General features: G+C 42.9%; 1 protein-coding gene across 2 annotated transcripts in view; it reads left to right on the forward strand.

The window, feature by feature from the left end:
• The window catches only part of LOC134354074 (GTP-binding protein 1-like), a 40,263-nt gene that overhangs the window by 6,944 nt on the left and 13,839 nt on the right, over window positions 1-19,480 (forward strand). For both annotated transcript variants that reach the window (XM_063062813.1, XM_063062814.1), the window contains exons 3-7: window positions 5,704-5,884; window positions 8,217-8,565; window positions 14,330-14,453; window positions 18,271-18,385; window positions 19,047-19,191. In XM_063062813.1, the coding sequence (XP_062918883.1) occupies window positions 5,704-5,884; window positions 8,217-8,565; window positions 14,330-14,453; window positions 18,271-18,385; window positions 19,047-19,191 (914 nt within the window). The remainder of the gene's footprint in view (window positions 1-5,703; window positions 5,885-8,216; window positions 8,566-14,329; window positions 14,454-18,270; window positions 18,386-19,046; window positions 19,192-19,480) is intronic.

A 19,480-nucleotide genomic window follows, 5' to 3' on the forward strand; every position in this document is an offset into this window, starting at 1 on the left:
AGTTTTCCTTTACTGATACTACCATGCATTTTATACCGTCAGCTTCAATGTATTCATTAAACTCCTTCCTAACCCTCGAGTGGCAGATAGAACATCACTGCTGGTGCTGGCAGATAGTGATATCTTTATCTTTCCAGTACTGGACAGCACACTTGTCTTTTCTGGGCAGTGGTGACGGTCATTGTGCATGCAGTCCGTTTCCTTCAGTTACCATTCTGTTTTCTGAGCCAGTCAGAGTACCTGCCCACCTACTACCTGTTACACCGATGGCATTTAGGGCAGCAATGAAGGTCCTCCATTTCTGGTGGTGCTGACTGGTTCCTTCATTGTGTTGGTAGTCCAGTTTTCTCTACTGTCAGTCATGCAAGACCCAGGTGGAGACTCAGGAATACTGTCACATACAGATGTAGAAGGATTCTTTATTGAGGTTTCTGTCAGATTTGTTTTACTAGTCAGGGTTGTTGACCCTGAGCTGAACCCCTGAACCCGGACAACCAGTGTACCACTCTCAGTCTGGCCTCTACCCTTCGACCTATTTGGCATGGGTGACCCTGTGAAGAGCCAAAGCATAGAGCCCAGACCCAGCCAATATAGCTGTCCGGGACATTAAGGCATGCAGACCTCCAAACCAAAGCAGGTTTGTCCTCTTGGAGGAGTAGATAGAATAATAGAAAGTTAGATGAGATGAATGTGTTGCTGAAGGGATGGCGCTGAGGAATAGGGGCACTTGGACATTTCTGGAGACCTATTAAGGAGGGATGGTTTGCAGTTAAATTAGAATAGAACCAACATCCAAGTGGGGAAGTTTACTAGCTCTTTTGTAGAAGGCTGCAACTAATTTGGAAGAGGATAGGGGATGAGAGCAGATGCTCAGATGGGAGGTAAAGGAGATAAAGATTAGCTTTATTGTCAGGTGTACGTCGAAGCACAATGAAATGTGCCACTTTGTGCCAGAGGCTTGTGCTGGGGGCAGCCATCAAGCGTCGCCACACTTCTGATGCCAATATAGCGTGCACACACAGCACTTTAATCTGATCCTATTATCTTTCGAATGTAGGAGAAGAACAGGAGTACCTAGAGGAAAGTCACATGGAGTATGTACAAACTCTCTCAGACAGCGGCGGGAATTCAACTCCCATTGTTGATTGCTGGCTCTGTAAAGTGTTAGCTAATCACTACTCTACTGTGCTGCGCACATAATAGATAGTAAGTTCACTAGGCATTGCAGAAGGAATAGCCTACCCCCCTTGCCCTTCACCTGGTTTCACCTATCACTTGCCAGCTCCTACTGTTCTCCTCCCCCTCCACATTGCTTCTTCCCCCTTCATTTCCAGTCCTGATGAAGGGTCTCAGCCTAAAAAGTCAACTGTTTGTTCCTCTCCATTGATGTTGCCTGACCTGCTGAGTTCCTGCTTGTGTGTGTTGCAGAAGGAATAGATGAACATAAGGGGAACGTTAAGCTAAGTTGCATCTATATTAATGCAAGGAGTCTAATTAGGTATATCAATTTGAAGTTTTAATTCACAACTGAGACTACGGTATCATTGGCATAACTGGGTCTTCAGTATCCCAAAGCAGGAAATTTCAAGCAACAAAGAGGGTAATATGGCATTGCACCATTAGTCAAGAAGTGTACATTTAATAGCCTCTTTATTAGGTACACTCTTTATTGCAAACATCTAATCAGCCAATCATGTGGCAGCAGCTCAGTGCAGACGTGGTCAAGAGGTTCATTTGTTGTTTAGACCAAAATTAGAATGGGAACAAAATGGAATCTGAGTGACTTTGACTGTGGAATGATCGATGGTGCCAGTCGGGATGGATTGAGTATCTCGAACTGCTGATATCCTGGGATTTTCACCCACGACACTTTCTAAAATTTACAGGGAATGACGTAAAAAGAAAGAAAAATCCAGTGAGCATCAATTCCGTAGGCAAAAGTGCCTTGTAATGAGATGGGTTAGAGGAGAATTGGTTCGATATGACAGACGGGTGACAGTAACTGAAATAATCATGTGTTACAGCAGTGGTGTGCAGAAGAGTATCTCTGAATGCACAACCTGTTGAACCTTGAAGTGGTTGGGCTAAATCAGCAGAAGGCCAAACTGGGTTCTATGTACCTCTGAGTGTATTACTTCAGCATTGAGGGAGGATATCCTAGAACACCTATCAATTATGAAAATGTCAGAAATATCCCTGGCAGACAGGATTAAGGTAAATCTGGAGGTGTTTTATAAGATCACTTTGAAGACAGAAAGTAACCAGGGGAGAGTTGGGCTCATCAATGATGATGGAGAATCTGTATGTGGAATCAAAATAGATAGGTGAAGGTTCTCAGCCAAAAATGTTGACTGTTTATTTTCCTCCATGGATGCTGCCTGACCTGCTGAGTTCCTCCAACATTTTTCGTGTGTGTTGCTTGGGATTTCCAGCTTCTGCAGAATCTTGTATTTGATTCGTAGTTCTTTAAGATTTTAATACTACACTGGCCACAAGTGAAGTACCGGTTGGCTGGAAATGCTAAATATGCTTCCTTGCCTGTTTCCACCCGCCCCCCCCCCCCAATCAAGAATGGCAGCAAAGCAAAAAAGCCTTTCAATTACAGACCTGTGAGTCTAACATCAGTATTGGGGAAGTTATCAAGAGGCAGGGTTAACGTTTATTTAAAAAGACAGACTAATTTGAGCAAGGGTTCGCAACCTTTTTTTAATGCCATGGACCCCTACTGTTAACTGAGAGTTAATATCGCTTTGTCAATGGCAGATTTTATCTGACCAATTTGATTGGTTTTTTTTTTGACGACTTGAGTGTATTGATGAGGACAGTGCAGTAAATGTAGGCTATGTCGTTGTCAATAAGGCCTTTGACAAAATCCCACATGGGTCACTTTTTTTAAACAAAAGTAAAGCCTCAGGACAAGTCTGGATCCAAAATTGGCTTGGCTATAAGAAATTGAGTGTAGGCTCTTGGTGCTGGAGCTGCTTTTGTAAATAGATGCCTATGACTAAAAGTGTTTCAGAGGGATTAGTGAATGAGAATCTGGTTTATTATCACTGACAATTGTGAAATTTGTTTTGTAGGAGCAGCACAGTGCAAGAAAAAAAGATTACTATAAGTTGCAAAAACAAATATAGAGAAAAGTAGTGCAAAATGAGAGCAAAAAGTGAGGTAGTGTTCAAGGACCTTTCAGAAATTTGGTAGAGGTGAAGGAGCTGTTCATAAAACCATTGTGTGTCTTCAGGTGCTTGTAGCTCCTCCCTGTGATAGCAACGAGAAGAGGTCATGTCCTGGGTGGTGGAGGAACCTTTGCTGTTTGTAATATAAGACCATAAGACAAAGGAGCAGAATTAGGCCATCTGGCCCATCAAGTCTTCTCCGCCATTCAATCATGGCTGATCTTTTTTTTTCTATCTGCTCCTCAACTCTAGTTCCTGGCCATCTCCCCATAACCTTTGAGGCCATGTCCAATCAAGAACCTATCAATCTCTGCCTTAAATACACCCAACAACCTGGCCTCCACAGCTGCATGTAGCAACAAATTCACCACCCTTTGGCTAAAGAAATTTCTCTGCAACTCAGTTTTGAAAGGGTGCCCCTCTATCCCGAGGCTGTGCCCTCTTATCCTAGACTCTTCCACCATGGGAAACATCCTTTCCACATTGACTCTCTCTAGGCCTTTCAACATTTGAAAGGTTTCAATGAGATTCCCCCCTCATCCTTCTGAATTCCAGCGAGTACAGACCCAGAGCCATCAAACGTTCCTCGTATGATAACCCTTTCATTCCTGGAATCATCCTCGTCAACCTCTTCTGGACCCTCTGCAATGCCAGCACATCTCTTCTAAGATGAGGGGCCCAAAACTGTTCACAATACTCAAGGTGAGGCCTCACCGGTGCCTTATAAAGCCTCATAATTACATTCTTGCTCTTGTATTCCAGACCTCTTGAGATGAATGCTAAAATGGCATTTGCCTTCCTCACCACTGACTCAACCTGCAAGTTAACCTTCAGAGTGCTCTGCGCAAGGACTCCCACGTGTCTCCGCATCGCAGATTCCTGAATTTTCTCCCCGTTTAGAGAATAGTCCGCACATTTATTTCTCCTACCAAAGTGCATGACCTTGCATTTCCCAACACTGTATTTCATTTGCCACTTTCTTGACCTTTCTCCTAATCTGTCCAAGTCCTTCTGCATCCTACCTGTTTCTTTAACACTACCTGCCCCTCCATCTATCTTCGTATCATCTGCAAACTTGGAAACAAAACAATCATCTAAATCATTGAATGATTGAAATAGGTGAATGATTTGGATATGAATCTACGTGGCATGATTAGTGAGTTCAGAAGTGACACTAGAATGGGTATAGTCATTGACCACGTGGAATGAAGTTGCAGATTAGAGGGTGACATTGATGTTTTGCTGAAATGGGATAAGAAATGGCAGGTGGAGTTCAATATTGATAAATGTGAGGTGATGCATTTTCAGAGTACGAGTGAGGCTAAGACCATCAAAACAAGGATGTTCCTTTAGGACACGATGAGGAGCAATTTCTGTAGCCAGAGGGTGGTGAATCTGTGGAATTCATGGCCAGAGATGTCTGTGGAGGCCAAGTCACTGGGTATATTTAAAGCAGATGTTGATAGGTTCATAATTAGTAAAGGCATCAAAAATTACAGTGAGGGGACAGGAGAATGGGGCTGCGAGGGATAATAAATCAGCCATGATGGAATGGCGCAGCAGACTTGTTGGGCTAAATGGTTTAATTCTGCTCCTATGTCTTGTGGTCTTATAAATGTTAAGTTCAGGTTCAATGATCCTAGAATATGGCAATTGAGGATGAAAATGTGGTTACAAAGGTACATGGGATGCTGATCTTCATTGAATATAAGAGCAGGGTGGTTATACTCAAAAACATTGTTCATGCTTCAGCTGGACTACTGGATGTTGCACTGATTGCCACTCTGTAGAAAATATGTCGTCGTACAGGGGGGATTCAGCAGGATGTTGATTGGGGTCCACCATTTCACTTGTAAGGAGAGGCTCGGTCTGTTTTCCCAGGAGCAGAGGATGGGACTGAGCTATGTAAAATTGAAGGGTACCGATAGGGTAGGCTGCAAGAATCTTTCTCCCTTTGTCAGAGGTGAATAAAAGTAAAGATTTAGGTTAGGGATAAAAATATTTACATGGGATCACAAAGAGAGTGGCAAGTGTCTCGAATACACTGCTGGTGAGTGTGCTAGAAGCAGAGTTGCTGATGACTACATACAAATAGAGCCTAGGCATTGAAGACAATGAGCAAAGTGGTGGAAGATCAGATTAATATGGATAAGTCAGTGTGGATGTGATGAGCTGAATGGCCAGTTACCAGTGACTATGACTTTGACATTTATAATTTCTATATGTCTTCTGATTCAGCTCTTGGTTTAAAATTTCTGCCCCGAAAGTTCTAAAGAGCTGTAACAAGCACCCATCTTCAATTAATGTTGCACAGCTGATTGCTATGTGAGTAAACCGAGCTCCATGCTTTTAATTTCTCTTCATTCCTAATTTTAATTTTTTTATATGGCTGGAAGTGTGACTGGGTCATTTTTTTTTTTAAGTTCCTTCTGGAAACAAAACCATACAATTACAGAAGGAAAATCAACGTATAGGGCAGGAAGGCAGCCCTGGCCTGCTCCATTTAATCCCTGGGTTCTCATTCCAGATGGCAAGAACTACGGACTGAATGATGATGACATAGCAGCATCTGTGGCAACCGTTAAGAGTCTGTCTGAGCAGATCTACTCTGATCTGATTCTTCTACGTGAGCGCCAGGAGGCGGGTGGGAAAGTAGCTGACTACTTGGTGCGCAAACGAGTTGGGGAGAATGATTTTTTGGAGGTCAGGTAAGGAATTGAAGAAGTCAAAATCTGATTTGTTTTTAAAAAAAAGAAATGGGAAGCTTAAAATATTTGGGTCAAGGTGTGCCTGTTGTTGGGGGCGGGTTGCACCTGAAATACCAACAATGCTTTTTATTTGTTTATTTAGAGATATAGGCCCTTCTGGCTGAAAAATCACATGCTGCGCAATTATGCCCATGTGACCAATTAACCTACAACCCCGTATCTTTTTTTGAAATACTGGAGCGCCCAGAGGAAATCCACATTGTCACGGGGAGAACATAGAAACATAGAAACATAGAAAATAGGTGCAGGAGTAGGCCATTCGGCCCTTCGAGCCTGCACCGCCATTCAGTGCAATCATGGCTGATCATCCAACTCAGAACCCTGTACGTGCCATCTCTCCATACCCCCTGATCCCTTTAGCCACAAGGGCCATATCTAACTCCCTCTTAAATATAGCCAATGAACTGGCCTCAACTGTTTCCTGTGGCAGAGAATTCCACAGGTTCACCACTCTCTGTGTGGAGAGGTTTTTCCTCATCTTGGTCCTAAAAGGCTTCCCCTTTATCCTCAAACTGTGACCCCTTGTTCTGGACTTCCCCAACATCGGGAACAATCTTCCTGCATCTAGCCTGCACAATCCCTTTAGAATTTTATACATTTCAATAAGATCCCCCCTCAATCTTCTAAATTCCAGAGAGTACAAGCCTAGTCGATCCATTCTTTGATCATATGAAAGTCCTGCCATCCCAGAAATCAATCTGGTGAATCTTCTTTGTACTCCCTCAATGACAAGAATGTCTTTGCTCAGATTAGGGGACCAAAACTGCACATGGTACTCCAGGTGTGGTCTCACCAAGGCCTTGTATAATTGCAGTAGTACCTCCCTGCTCCTGTACTTGAATCCTCTCGCTATGAATGCCAGCATAGCATTCGCCTTTTTCACCGCCTGCTGTACCTGCATGCCCACTTTCAATGACTGGTGTATAATGACACCCAGGTCTCGTTGCACCTCCCCTTTTCCTAATCGGCCACCATTCAGATAATAATCTGTTTTCCTGTTCTTGTCACCAAAGTGGATAACCTCACATTTATCCACATTAAATTGCATCTGTCATGAATTTGCCCACTCACCTAACCTATCCAAGTCACCCTGCATCCTCTTAGCATCCTCCTCACAGCTAACATTGCTGCCCAACCTCTTGCAGACAGCGGCAGAATTGAACCCTGGATGCTGGTGCTATAACAGTGTTTCAGTAATTGTAGCATTTGGGATTAGGGAAAATTGCTGCTTATGTTTATTCCTCACTCCTATGTTCTGGAAAAACCTGGATTACATTTGTAGTACAGTTAACTTGTTGCTGCTACCTTGTGGATGCTTGTAAGATTATCTAGTTTTATCTCAGATATTGAGTGTCACTCAGGCAAATCAAATTACCTTTTCCACCCACCTCTTTCCCCTCCCCCCACCTTTTAATTCGGACATCTTTGCCCCTTCCCTTTTAGTCCTGAAGACGGGTCTCGGCCTGAAACGTCGACTGTTTGCTCTTTTCCATAGATGCCACTTGACCTGCTCTGTTCCTCCAGCATTTTGTGTGTTGCTTTGGATTTAAGCCGATTTTCTGCATCATGTGAAAATGTCCATACTAATGGTTGAAAGTTAACCAATTAGGTTTTAAGTGTTTGTTACCATTTAAACCTGGGATTCTTCAATGCAGTTGACGAGAAACGAGATATTCATGCATTTCTACTGCACTTTCTAGACACTCCAAAGCACTTCATGGCCAGTGAAGTCCTTTTAAGTGCAGTCACTGTTGTAGGAAATCTGGCAGTCATCCAGGAAATGATCAGTTATTTTTATTTGTGTAATGTTGGTCGAGGGCTAGACATCTGCCACTACAGCAAAGAGAACTCCCCTACTGCTTTATAAAATCTTGTCTACCTGGATAAACAATTGAACACAGAGCATTACCTCAGCTGCAGCACTCCTTGTAGCCCCAGCATATAGTACTCCCATTTCTGGTATAAATCTACCCAGGACCAATTAAGTCCAGAGCTATCCACTGTTGATGGCCAAACCAAAATGTAAAGCAGCTAATGGACTGCTCAGGAAGGAAAGTAAACTCTGATTTTGTTGGAAATTTGAACAAAAAGACAAGGCTATAAATACTCAGCTGAACAAGTGGCACTTGTGGAGAGAGAAAAATAGAACTAACATTTTGGCTTTGTAATCTATTGTTAGTTTAACTTTGGCACTAACCTTCCTGCAGTCATTTTTGATTTCAGCACACCTTGCAGCCTGCAGTTATTAGAATTGTTTACTTTCTTTCCCCAGGGTGGCAGTGGTTGGGAACGTGGATGCTGGTAAGAGCACATTATTGGGTGTCTTAACTCACGGTGAGCTCGACAATGGACGAGGATTTGCACGTCAGAAGCTTTTCCGGCACAAGCATGAGGTTGAATCTGGGAGGACGAGCAGTGTCGGCAACGACATTCTGGGCTTTGACAGCACTGGCGACGTGGTGAACAAGCCAGACAGCCACGGCGGAGGGCTAGATTGGACAAAAATCTGTGAGAAATCCAGCAAAGTTATCACCTTCATTGATCTAGCAGGACACGAAAAATACCTGAAGACGACTGTGTTTGGAATGACAGGGCATTTACCAGACTTTTGCATGCTAATGGTAAGAGTTTGGAACCAGGCTACTTTTCATGCAGGGTCTTGGTGTCTCAAACAACTTCACAACCATCAATGCACTCTGTGAAATGTTGGTCATTGTTACTTAGGCAAGCCAGGAGCCAATTTTGCACAAATAGATCCCAATGACTTTAGTTGTATTGGTTAAAGGGTAAAGATTGTTTCGAAGTTGAGAGAATTTGTATTCAAAACAATGGCAATTTTCATATCTATCTAAAAGGTGATAGATGTTGTGACACATCTAAAATGTACTCAGTACTACAGTGGATAGATTAGTGTTGATTATATACACTCATGGGCCACTTTATTATGTACCTGCTGTACCTAATGAAGTGGCCACTGACTGTATGTTTGTGGTCTTCTGCTGCCATAGCCCATCCACTTAAAGGTTTGACTTACTCTGTGTTCAGAGATGGCTCTTCTCCATGCCACAGTTATAATGTAGTTATTTGAACTCCTTCCTGTCAGCTTTAGCCAGTCTGGCCATTCTCCTCTAAGCTCTCTTATTAACATAGAACTGCCACTCACTGGGTGCTTTTGTTTCTTGCACCATTCTCTGTACTATCTAGAGACTGTTCATAAGATCAACAGTTTCTGAGATACTCAAACCACCCTGTCTGGCACCAGCAATCCTTCCATGGTTAATGTCACTTGGATCACGTTTCTTCCCCATTCTGATGTGTGGTCTGAACGACAACTGAATCCTTCGACCATGTCGGCACGCTTTATGTATTGAGTTGCTGCCACGTGATTGGCTGATTAGATACTTGCATTAATGAGTAGGTGTACCTAATAAAGTGGCCACTGAGTGCAAATATTCAAGTGTTGATGGGGGAATTGAAGCTTAACTTTGAGATGATAGAGACATTGTAGTTAGTAAAGGGAACTTCTGATAAAGTTTTGAACTTGTGATTTTCATTGCTTCTCTGCCTAGAGACTGACAGGAGCGAGTTTACCATGTAGGCACTGGTTTACTATGCTCAGGTCACTACCTGGTGAACATTGGCCACCAGGTAACCAGCTCAGAATGATAAAATCATGGGATAGTTGTCTGTGGGCAAATAACACCTCAGCTTGGTGCCATTTTTGTCTGATTCTAGATGCGCACATTTCAAAAGGTTAGGCACCATCGCTAACCAAAACACCAGTGTGCAATGCCCTTTTATGTGCCCTAGCGATAAATGTGCTGATGTGAAGAAGGGAGGAGAATACGTCCACCGTTCCTTCGAAGATAGCAAGACGGGGTTGATGGGCTTTTTTTTTTGTTTAAAAAGTATGAGATGTAATTTTATATTCTGTGCCTCTACCACACAGAAAATGCTGGAGGAACTCAGCAGGTCAGGCAGCATCTATGGAAACGAATAAAGAGTTGACATTTTGAACTGAGACCCTTCATCAGGACTGGAAAGCAAGGGGGAAGATGCCAAGGGGAAAAGGTGGGAGGAAGGGGAGAAGAAGCCAGGGAGTGGGCGAGGGTGGGGAGGATGAATTAACCTGGAAGGTGATGGGTGGAAAAGGTAAAGGGCTGGAGAAGGAGGAGTATGATAAGGAGGAGCACCAGGAGGTGATCGGCAAGTGAGGAGAAGAGGTAAGAGGCCTGAGTGGGGAATAGAAGGGTGAAGGGAAAAACTACCAGAAAAAGAAATTGATATTCATGCTATCAGGTTGGAGGCTACCTAGACAGGATATCAAGTGTTGCTCCTCCACCCTGAAAGTTGCCTCATTGTGGGAAAAGAGGAGGCCATGGACCGATATGTTGGAATGGGAAAAGGAATTAAAATGTTTTTTTTTGTGGCTGGAGTGGAGGTGCTTGAAAAAGCAGTCCTCCAATGTTATGTTGGGTCTCACAATGCAGAGGAGACCACATTGGGAGCACTGGATGGCCCCAACAGATTCGCAGGTGAAATGTTGCCTCACCTAGAAGGACTTCGGGGTGCTGAATGGAGGTGGGGAGAGGAAGTGAATGGGCTGGTGAAGTGCTTCTGTTGCTCTCAGGGTTATGTACTGGGTGGGAGATTAGTGGGGAGGGACGAATGGACAAGGAAATCATAGAGCAATCCCTGCGGAAAGTGGTGGTAGGGGGGCGGGGAGATGTGTTTGGTGGTAGGATCTCTTTGAAGATGGAAAATGATGTGTTAGATACAAAGGCTCATGGGGTGGTAGGTGAGGACAAGAGGAGCTCTATCCCTGTTAAGGTGGCGGGAAGGTGGGGTGACTGTGGATGTCCAGGAAATGGAGGAGGTGTGGGTGAGAGCAGCATCGATGGTGGAGGAAAGAAAACCATGTTCTCTGATATCCTCCAAAGCACCAGAATGTTCTCCTCTTCCAGATACAATACAAGAGCAGGAAGGTTATTAGAAATATAAAGAAACATTAGTTAGTATTGGGTACAGTTTATTCCAGTGCATTTCAGGAGAGAATGAAGAAAATATTTTTCAACATGTCATTAAGGACTGGGGGGAAAATATTATACTGATGAGCAAGATTGGAATGAAAAAAGTTGAGTTTCTGGAGATTTACTTAATTAGAGGACCCTGTTTTCCTTAGCACCGTGTAAAAGCATGTGGTTTTGTTGCTGAAACACGCTGATAGTCTGTGACTTCAGTGTTTATACAATAATCCTCTGACTGCACAGTTGCAGACAGAACCTGTTCTTCAAGATAAATCAGGACGATTATGAGGGAAAAGAGGTTGAAGTTTCTCATTACATTCAAAAAGTACTTGGGTGTGCACTTGACCAGCAAGGCCACAGACCCATTGATGGAAGGTGGGATTAGGATGGTTAGTTCTTTCAAAAATAATGTTTCAAGAATTCCATGATTTATCTCCTGTTGAGATTGGTAACAATTTCTAGGCAAAGGTTGTCCTGAGAGAGGGGCTTTGCAGGCAGGTGTGCAGTTGGAAAGCTATTGTGTTAACACTGTCATATTTTTGGGAGGTCTAGACAATGTTATATTTTGAGATGGCTTTTCCTCCAGCTTCTAGTGTTGAGCCTATCCTCCTCTGAGTGTGCACAGTGAGTCACACAAAATAAACCATTGAGTTTTTACCCGGCCTTTGTACCAACTCACGCATGAAGTAAGTGTCAGGCAAGTGTTTAGAACCTGTTGTACCTGATGGGCAAAACTCAGATTGTAACCACAGATAACAACCAAATGCAGATAGATTCTTAAACGTGAAGCTAAATTTGAGGCTTGTTCAAAGTTGGGACCTTCTAGAAGTGTTTGGCTAGTGCTGGACCCTGCTCACAGTAGTGGAATGAAAGTGCAGAGAACAGTATCGAGCTGCCTAGGCTAATGGGTTCAATTCTGTCAATGACGGCTGGAGATATAAAATTAAATTTAAATTCTGGATTATAAATGAAGCAGCTTTGGGGGTGGTGCAGTAGAGGTTTAGAGGGCATGTGCTATCATGAGAGGCTGGATAAACTTGGGTTGTTTTCTCTGGAGAGGCGGAGGATGAGGGGAGATCGGATAGATGTTTATAAAATTATGAGGGGCATATATTGAGTAGAAAGGGAGTATCTGTTTCCCAGGGCTGAAATATCTAATACCAGAGGGCATATATTGAAGGTGGAGGGGGGGATGTTTCAAAGGAAATGTGAGGAGCAAATTTTTTTTTACTCAGTGGTGGATGCCTGGAATGTGCTGCCTGATATGGTGGCAGAGACAAATGCATTAGAGGCTTTTAAGAAATGTTTAGATAAGCACGTGGATGTAAGGAAGGAGGGATATGGACATTGTGTAGGTAGGAAGGATTAGTATTTGGAGGGTTTAGCTGGGTCTGGTCCGTTCCTATGCTATACTGTACTATGCTATGCTATGTTCTATGGTAAAGTTTCATTAGGGCTGCACTTTGCAGCACCAACTGTAAGATAGAAACATAGAAAATAGGTGCAGGAGTAGGCCATTCGGCCCTTCGAGCCTGCACCGCCATTCAGTATGATCATGACTGATCATCCAACTCAGAACTCTGTACCAGCCTTCCTTCCATACCCCCTGATCCCTTTAGCCACAAGAGCCATATCTAACTCCCTCTTAAATATAGCCAATGAACTGGCCTCAATTGTTTCCTGTGGCAGAGAATTCCACAGATTCGCCACTCTGTGTGAAGAAGTTTTTCCTAATCTCGGTCCTAAAAGGCTTCCCCTTTATCCTCAAACTGTGACCCCTCGTTCTGGACTTCCCCAACATCGGGAACAATCTTCCTGCATCTAGCCTGTCGAATCCCTTTAGGATTTTATACGTTTCAATAAGATCCTCCCTCAATCTTCTAAATTCCAATGAGTATAAGCCTAGTCGATCCGGTCTTTCATCATATGAAAGTCCTGCCATCCCAGGAATCAATCTGGTGAACCTTCTTTGTACTCCCTCTATGGCAAGGATGTCTTTCCTCAGATTAGGGGACCAAAACTGCACACAATACTCCAGGTGTGGTCGGGGTTCAGTTCCCACCACTAAGGAGTTTGTGTGGTCTCGCCATGACCACATGGATTTCCTCTGGGTGCTCTGGTTTCCTCCTACATTCCAAAGATGTGCAGGTTAGGGTCAGTGAGTTCTGGACACAGTATGTTGGCATCAAAAGCATGGCAACGCTTGCAGCTGCCCTAGCACAATCCTTGTTTGTTTGATTTTACGTGACAAATGCATTTCACTGCATGTTTTGACGTGTATGTGACAAATAAAGCTAATCTTAAATGTTGAAGCAAACTGATTTTGTAACTTGTGGAGTTTTGTAAAAAAAAAACTTGCGCGTTTGCAAGTCTCCATTTTGTTAAGGAAATGATGGCATGGTGGCACAGCTAACGGCTGCTGCCTGTGTTCTAGTGACCCACATTCAGTCCTGGTGTTACAGAGGGGTCAAATTTCCTTCCATGCCCCAAAAATGTATACGTTAGTAGGTCTCTGTAAATTCCTTCTTGTGTGGAGGTGACTGGTAAAATCTGAGGGGTGAAGTTGATGGGAATATAGGGAGGATAAAACGTGTTTAGGTAGGAATGCTGTTAAAACGGATATTTGGGATGAACTAGTGGGCCTGTTTCCTTGCAGTACATCAGATCTCTGAAATCTGCTGTTCTACTTGTTTCAGCAAACCCTCAATGTTGAATATTCTTTGAAATGATTCAGCAAGTCACTCTGTTTGTGGGCAGTTAACAAGGTGCAGTCATTGCTCGCCTTCTCAGCTTGCCCATGCTCTCCGGAAGTACAGCAGAATTTAAAAACGGTAACAGCCACTTTTGGAAAGAAAGGTCAGCTTTATTTGTCACGTGCACATCGAAACGTGTAGTGAACTGCATGGTTTGTTACAAATCAGCGATGATGGTGCTGGGCAGCCTGCTGGTATCGCCACGGTATTTCCCTCTTATCAAAGTGCTAACTGCTTTTAGTGGACTGAAGCTGGGAGTGTTAGAGGTCAGAGAGGGTAAATTAGCTATTCCTTAAACTACCAGTTATCTTAGCAAACTGAGGATGTAGACGATGAAAGGAGAAGATTTGAAACTTGCTGTTCAGGCTGCAGCTTTGCAACTGTGGAGAATGTGTGCAGGAGCTTGAGTGGTAAGAAAGGAACTTCCAATTACCTTGTGCCAGTCATGACCTCGGGACATCCGTGCCTCACAGCTAACGGAGGTAAGTTTCATGGTGTGGTTGATGTTGTAATGCCGCACTTGATGCGTGCAAAGGGGAGTTGGGTCTTTGTAACTGAAATCTTAACTGCTGTATTCTGACTGGGTATAATTTTATTTCTTCAAGGTTGGCAGCAATGCAGGAATTGTTGGCATGACAAAAGAGCATCTAGGGCTGGCACTGGCACTCAATGTTCCTGTCTTTGTGGTGGTGACTAAGATCGACATGTGCCCATCTAATATCTTGCAAGGTAAGAAGGGAGATTATCACTCTCTATTTGATTCATTTGTAAATAAACTGGTTTCTTATTTGCATCTTTCTGTGGTTGGTGTGCCTAAATACGAGGCAACTGTTGTTAGTAAGTATGTATGCCGTCACTGTTTACTGTCAGAGCAGCCTCTTGTGAGTCTCAAAGGCTGTGCAAGATGGTGCTGGCGACCAACAACGACAAAGTACGGGTAGCTCACAAAACTACCAGATAATCTAGTACAGGGGTTCCCAACCTGGGGTCCACAGACCCCTCAGTTAATGGTAGGGATCCATGACTTAAAGTTTGGGAACCCCTCTTCTGGTAGATGTACTTCTGAATTACGACAGCTGCAGGCCACAGACTGTAATTTCACTTTAAGGGATGTACTTTTTGAACCGACTGAATGAACTGGCACTTTTGCGTTCTCCTGGGGGTTTCACTGAACCAGACTCACGAGTGCCGGGACGGCCATTGCTGGGGGGGTGGATGCTTTGTCAAGGCCTGATAGCTGAAGAGGAACCTGTGCTCCGCTCCATTACTCGAGCAAGATTAAAATCCTTGCGGCCGAGAGCGGAAAACAAAACAGGTGTTCAGCGCCTTTGGCCTACGTTTGCCCCGTCGGGTGGGAGGTGCAGAAGTCTTGGTCCCATGCTGCCAGGTTCGGGAGCATTTGTTACTCCGCGACCACTGGGCTTGTGGACGGGCTTCATTCACCTCAGCGCTAAACTGGCTCTGCAGTTGTAGACTCACTTTTGTAGACTCGGCAGTTCATGTTCCATGTGTTTTGTTAACTTTTTTAACGACTTGCATTATTTGTCCTCTTTTGCATATTGGATTTGCAGTGGTCTTTGTGTTTTTTCATAAATTTGAGTACACCACTTTCATGTGACTTGACAAAGGTCAATGTGGGGGCTTGGAAATCGAATTGGTATTAAAGTTTTTCAGTGACTTTCCCATTCTTTGGAAAATTGTTTTCCAAATTTCATGCATTGGAAATTTGTAAACTTGTTTCTGAGTTGTATGAAACTGTTTTCATAGTTCCCAGTGTGTTATTACAGGCAGTCATTGCTCGAACATTCTGTTTCAGATGGGTAGTTCTGCTTTAATATGGAAGTTGCATTTCTAAGAAACCTTGCATCATGGAAATCATGTTACTAAAACTAGAAGTTCAAACTCACAATAAGTTATTTTTATTACAAGCTTTAAAAATATTTAATAGTGATGTTTGTTTTGTTAATGCTTAATTCTAAAGGCATTTAGAATGTGAGGTGTGGGGAGGTGAGAGTATGGTTATGTTACATTATGTAATAAAAGTATTGCTGTAGATTTGTTAGTAGAAGCAGTTTTTTTTTTGTTTCCATTGGCTCCCCCAGTGAAACTAGCAGCCTGTTTGTAAAATACAATGGTTTCTCTTTACTGTGGGGAAGTTATATGTAAACAGTTTGTACCAAGACTTTTCTTCTTCTAAAACAGCTTTATTTTTTCTCTGCTTATCAGTTTCCAAAGTAACTGTGGTTCTCTAGTATGTATTAAGTACTCTCTAGTATAATGTGATTGAAATCGTGTTATAACTTATTCAGTCTGCATGACGCAAATAAAGACTTGTCTGCTTGTACTCTTTTCCCCAGCCCCACCTTCTTGTTCTGGGATCTTCCCCTTCCTTTCCAGTTCTGAGGAAGGGTCTGGGCCTGAAACATGACTGTTTACTCTTTTCCATAGATGCTACCTGACCTGCTCAGTTCCTCTGGCACTTTGTGGGTGTGTTGCCGTGGATTTCCAGCATCTGCAGACTTCCTTGTATCTGCAGAATCTCTCGTGTTCAAAATGTTGCCTAATTTGCCAATCTACACAAGATATAGAACTACCTGCATTTGGAGATGTTTGATAGTATGTACAGGCTGAATGATGGTCACTCAGTTGGCTGAGTGACATTGATTCATTATAAATATTCCTGCATCACATTAACATCTGACAGGTGTGGCTGACTGGGTGTTTTGAGAAAATGGATATGGAGCTACTGTAAACAGGCATCGTTAACCTACCCTGCCTGAGTTTAAGGGGACTCTGTTTCAGCTGCTAGCATTTATCATGGAGTTGCAGCACTATGCACATTGATAGAAAAAGTTTTGGCAACAGTGTGACCTGTTAACAAACACAAGGTGCAATTTTTTCAAAAATTTCCCCTAATCATTCCTATTTCATTGGAAAGGGAGGTTAAAACTTGCAGGAAACGTGCATATAATTTACTTGAATGATCGAAGACCAAATGACTGGCCGTATCTTGTTTCTTCAGTGCTATTTTTAAACATGCAATTTGAATCTATCTCAGTCCATTTAGAGATGAAAGAAAAATCTTCATTATTGAATTCAATGACTGCTATACTAAGTTTCTATGCCTAGTTGAAACCTAATTCTTGTATCAATGGCATCTTGAGGTCAGCCAGGATAATATTGTGTGGTAAATCTTTACTTCGCCCCTCCCCCTCCCGGTTTCACCTATCACCTTGTGCTTCTCCCTCCCTCATCTTTTTTTCTCCAGTCCTGCTGAAGTGTCTCTGCCCAAAATGTTGACTATACTTATTTTCCATAGACCCTGCCTGGCCTGCTGAGTTCCTTTAGCATTTTGGGTGTCACTTAAATTGTATTTCTTCCCCATTCTGATGTTTGGTCTGAACAACAACTGAATGTCTTCACCACATCTGCATGTTTTTTATGCATTGAGTTGTTGCCACATAATTAGCTGATTAGATATTTGCATGAACAAGTAGATGTACCTAATGAAGTGACCACTGAGTTTGTCTGTCTTATTTTACGTTGTATTGTTGTCTATTATAAGGCCATAAGATATCAAGCAGAATTAAGTCATTTGGCCTAATGAGTCTGCTCTGCTATTTCATGTCAGATCCATTTTCCTCGCGGCCCCAATCTCCTGCCGCCTTGCCCTGACTGATCAAGAATCTATCAACCTCAATTTAAATACACCTGGCCTCCACAGCTGCCTGTGGCAATAAATTCTGGAGAAATTCCTTCTCGTCTCCTTCCTAAATATTTTGAGGCTGTGTCCTGTGGTCTTAGACTCCCCCAGTGTTCTCTGGTGTTAGACTCCTCCACCATAGGAAATGTTCTCTCCACATCCACGTGTGTGTGTGTGTGTGCATGTGTGTGTGTTTATATATATATATATATATATATATATATATATATATATATATATAATATACACCCAGTTGTGTAATCTCAATGCAATGATAATTGATCAAGAGAGAATACAAAATATGTTTGACATCTTATAAGGATGTTATGACCATGATTAACTGTTGTAGAAGGCACTGTTTGATTTTTAAGAAAGGCAGACCTGTATAAAGAATACTCGAACAGCCATGCCTGGTCAGGTGAATAGGGTTTGCATCATCAAAGAATCCCAGAGATGGAATAAGAAAGCCTTTCAGTGATTGGAGGGGTTGAGTGTTTACATGAGGTAGGGAGCTAGTAGCTTGGAGGCGATGGGGGTTGAGAGTGATGTGTAAACACAAAATAATCTGCAGATGCTGGGGTCAAAGCAACACTCACAACACGCTGGAGGAACACAGCAGGTCAGGCAGCATCAGTGGAAAAGATCGATCGACGTTTCGGTCCTGATGAAGGGTTCCGGCCCGAAACGTCGATCGATCTTTTCCACTGATGCTGCCCGACCTGCTGAGTTCCTCCAGTGTGTTAGAGTGATGTGTCCTGTGCCAGTAGTGATAGTACTGTGTAATTCTAGTGAAGAAATGTGAAAGAGCTGACAGGTTTAGTTTTGTCCCTTATTATTACCCAGAAACGCTAAAGTTGCTGCAGAGGCTGCTGAAGTCTCCAGGCTGCAGGAAGATCCCTGTCCTGGTTCAAAACAAGGACGATGTGATTGTAACGGCGTCAAACTTCAGCTCTGAGAGGTAACCGCGCTGCTTTGACTAATGGGGCTCTGTTTTTGTAAACTGTCAACCCTTTTCATTTCCCTTAAAAGTGGTAACTCTTGCTGGTAAATGGTCTAATGACATGTTGTCATGGCCTGTGAACATCACTGGGTTGATCTAACAGTGAGTGTTGTTGACAAGTATGGGGCTTGTTCAATGAGCCATTTCACATGAGCTTCAGTAGGGTTGGCTTAGCCCTCCTCCACAAGAGGGGTTTTTTTTGGTCTGCCATGATGTCGTGGTAGAGTAACACATTCAATTTTTATCATACAATGTTTAAATTTGCTAAGTCTCTGTGATCCTGGATGTCTAACGTTCTCTCTGCCTGGGAGTATCTTTGCTTAAATAAGTCAAGCTTCCTTAAGTGGCTTGTTGATTTAATACAGTAAGTTGAAGGGATTTGAATAGACTGAGCACAGTAGAAAAGTGTTTTGTCACTTACTGTACTTTGTTACCACAAAAGGAAGTGCCTAAAATGGTCAGAGGTAGTTGCTGACCAATTAGCTTCACAAGTACCTACCTCACCTGGGTTTTGGCCTTCATTCTATGTCTAGATCTTAATGCTTAAATTTTCTTTGTCCGCTCCCTAAATGTTCTTTGTCTCTCTGTAACTCAGCATTTTCCTTGTGCTCTGCCTCAGGATGTGCCCGATTTTCCAGATCTCCAATGTGACAGGAGAGAACCTAGATCTCTTGAAGATGTTCCTGAACCTGTTGTCACCACGGACAAGTTTCAAAGAGGATGAGCCAGCGGAGTTTCAAATTGATGACACCTACTCCGTACCGGTGAGACCTTTATTGTTGGGTAGAGGTTGTTGGGGGCGGGAATCAACCAGAAACAATCCATAATTCCCCAGCTGATCTCTCTTGAATCAAACTGTATTTATGCCATCTTAAACACAGTAAAATGCACTTCCTTGAATTGTTAATTTTTTCTTAGTCAATGGTTCATTGGTTTCACTTAATATCAGAATGTATATAGTATACATCCTGGAATTCTTGCTGTTCGCAGACATCCATGAAACAGAAGAATAACCACAAAGAATGAATGACAGAAAAATGTTAAACCCCAAAG

This window comes from Mobula hypostoma, chromosome 11 (genome assembly GCF_963921235.1).
Source record: "Mobula hypostoma chromosome 11, sMobHyp1.1, whole genome shotgun sequence".
NCBI lineage: Eukaryota > Metazoa > Chordata > Chondrichthyes > Myliobatiformes > Myliobatidae > Mobula > Mobula hypostoma.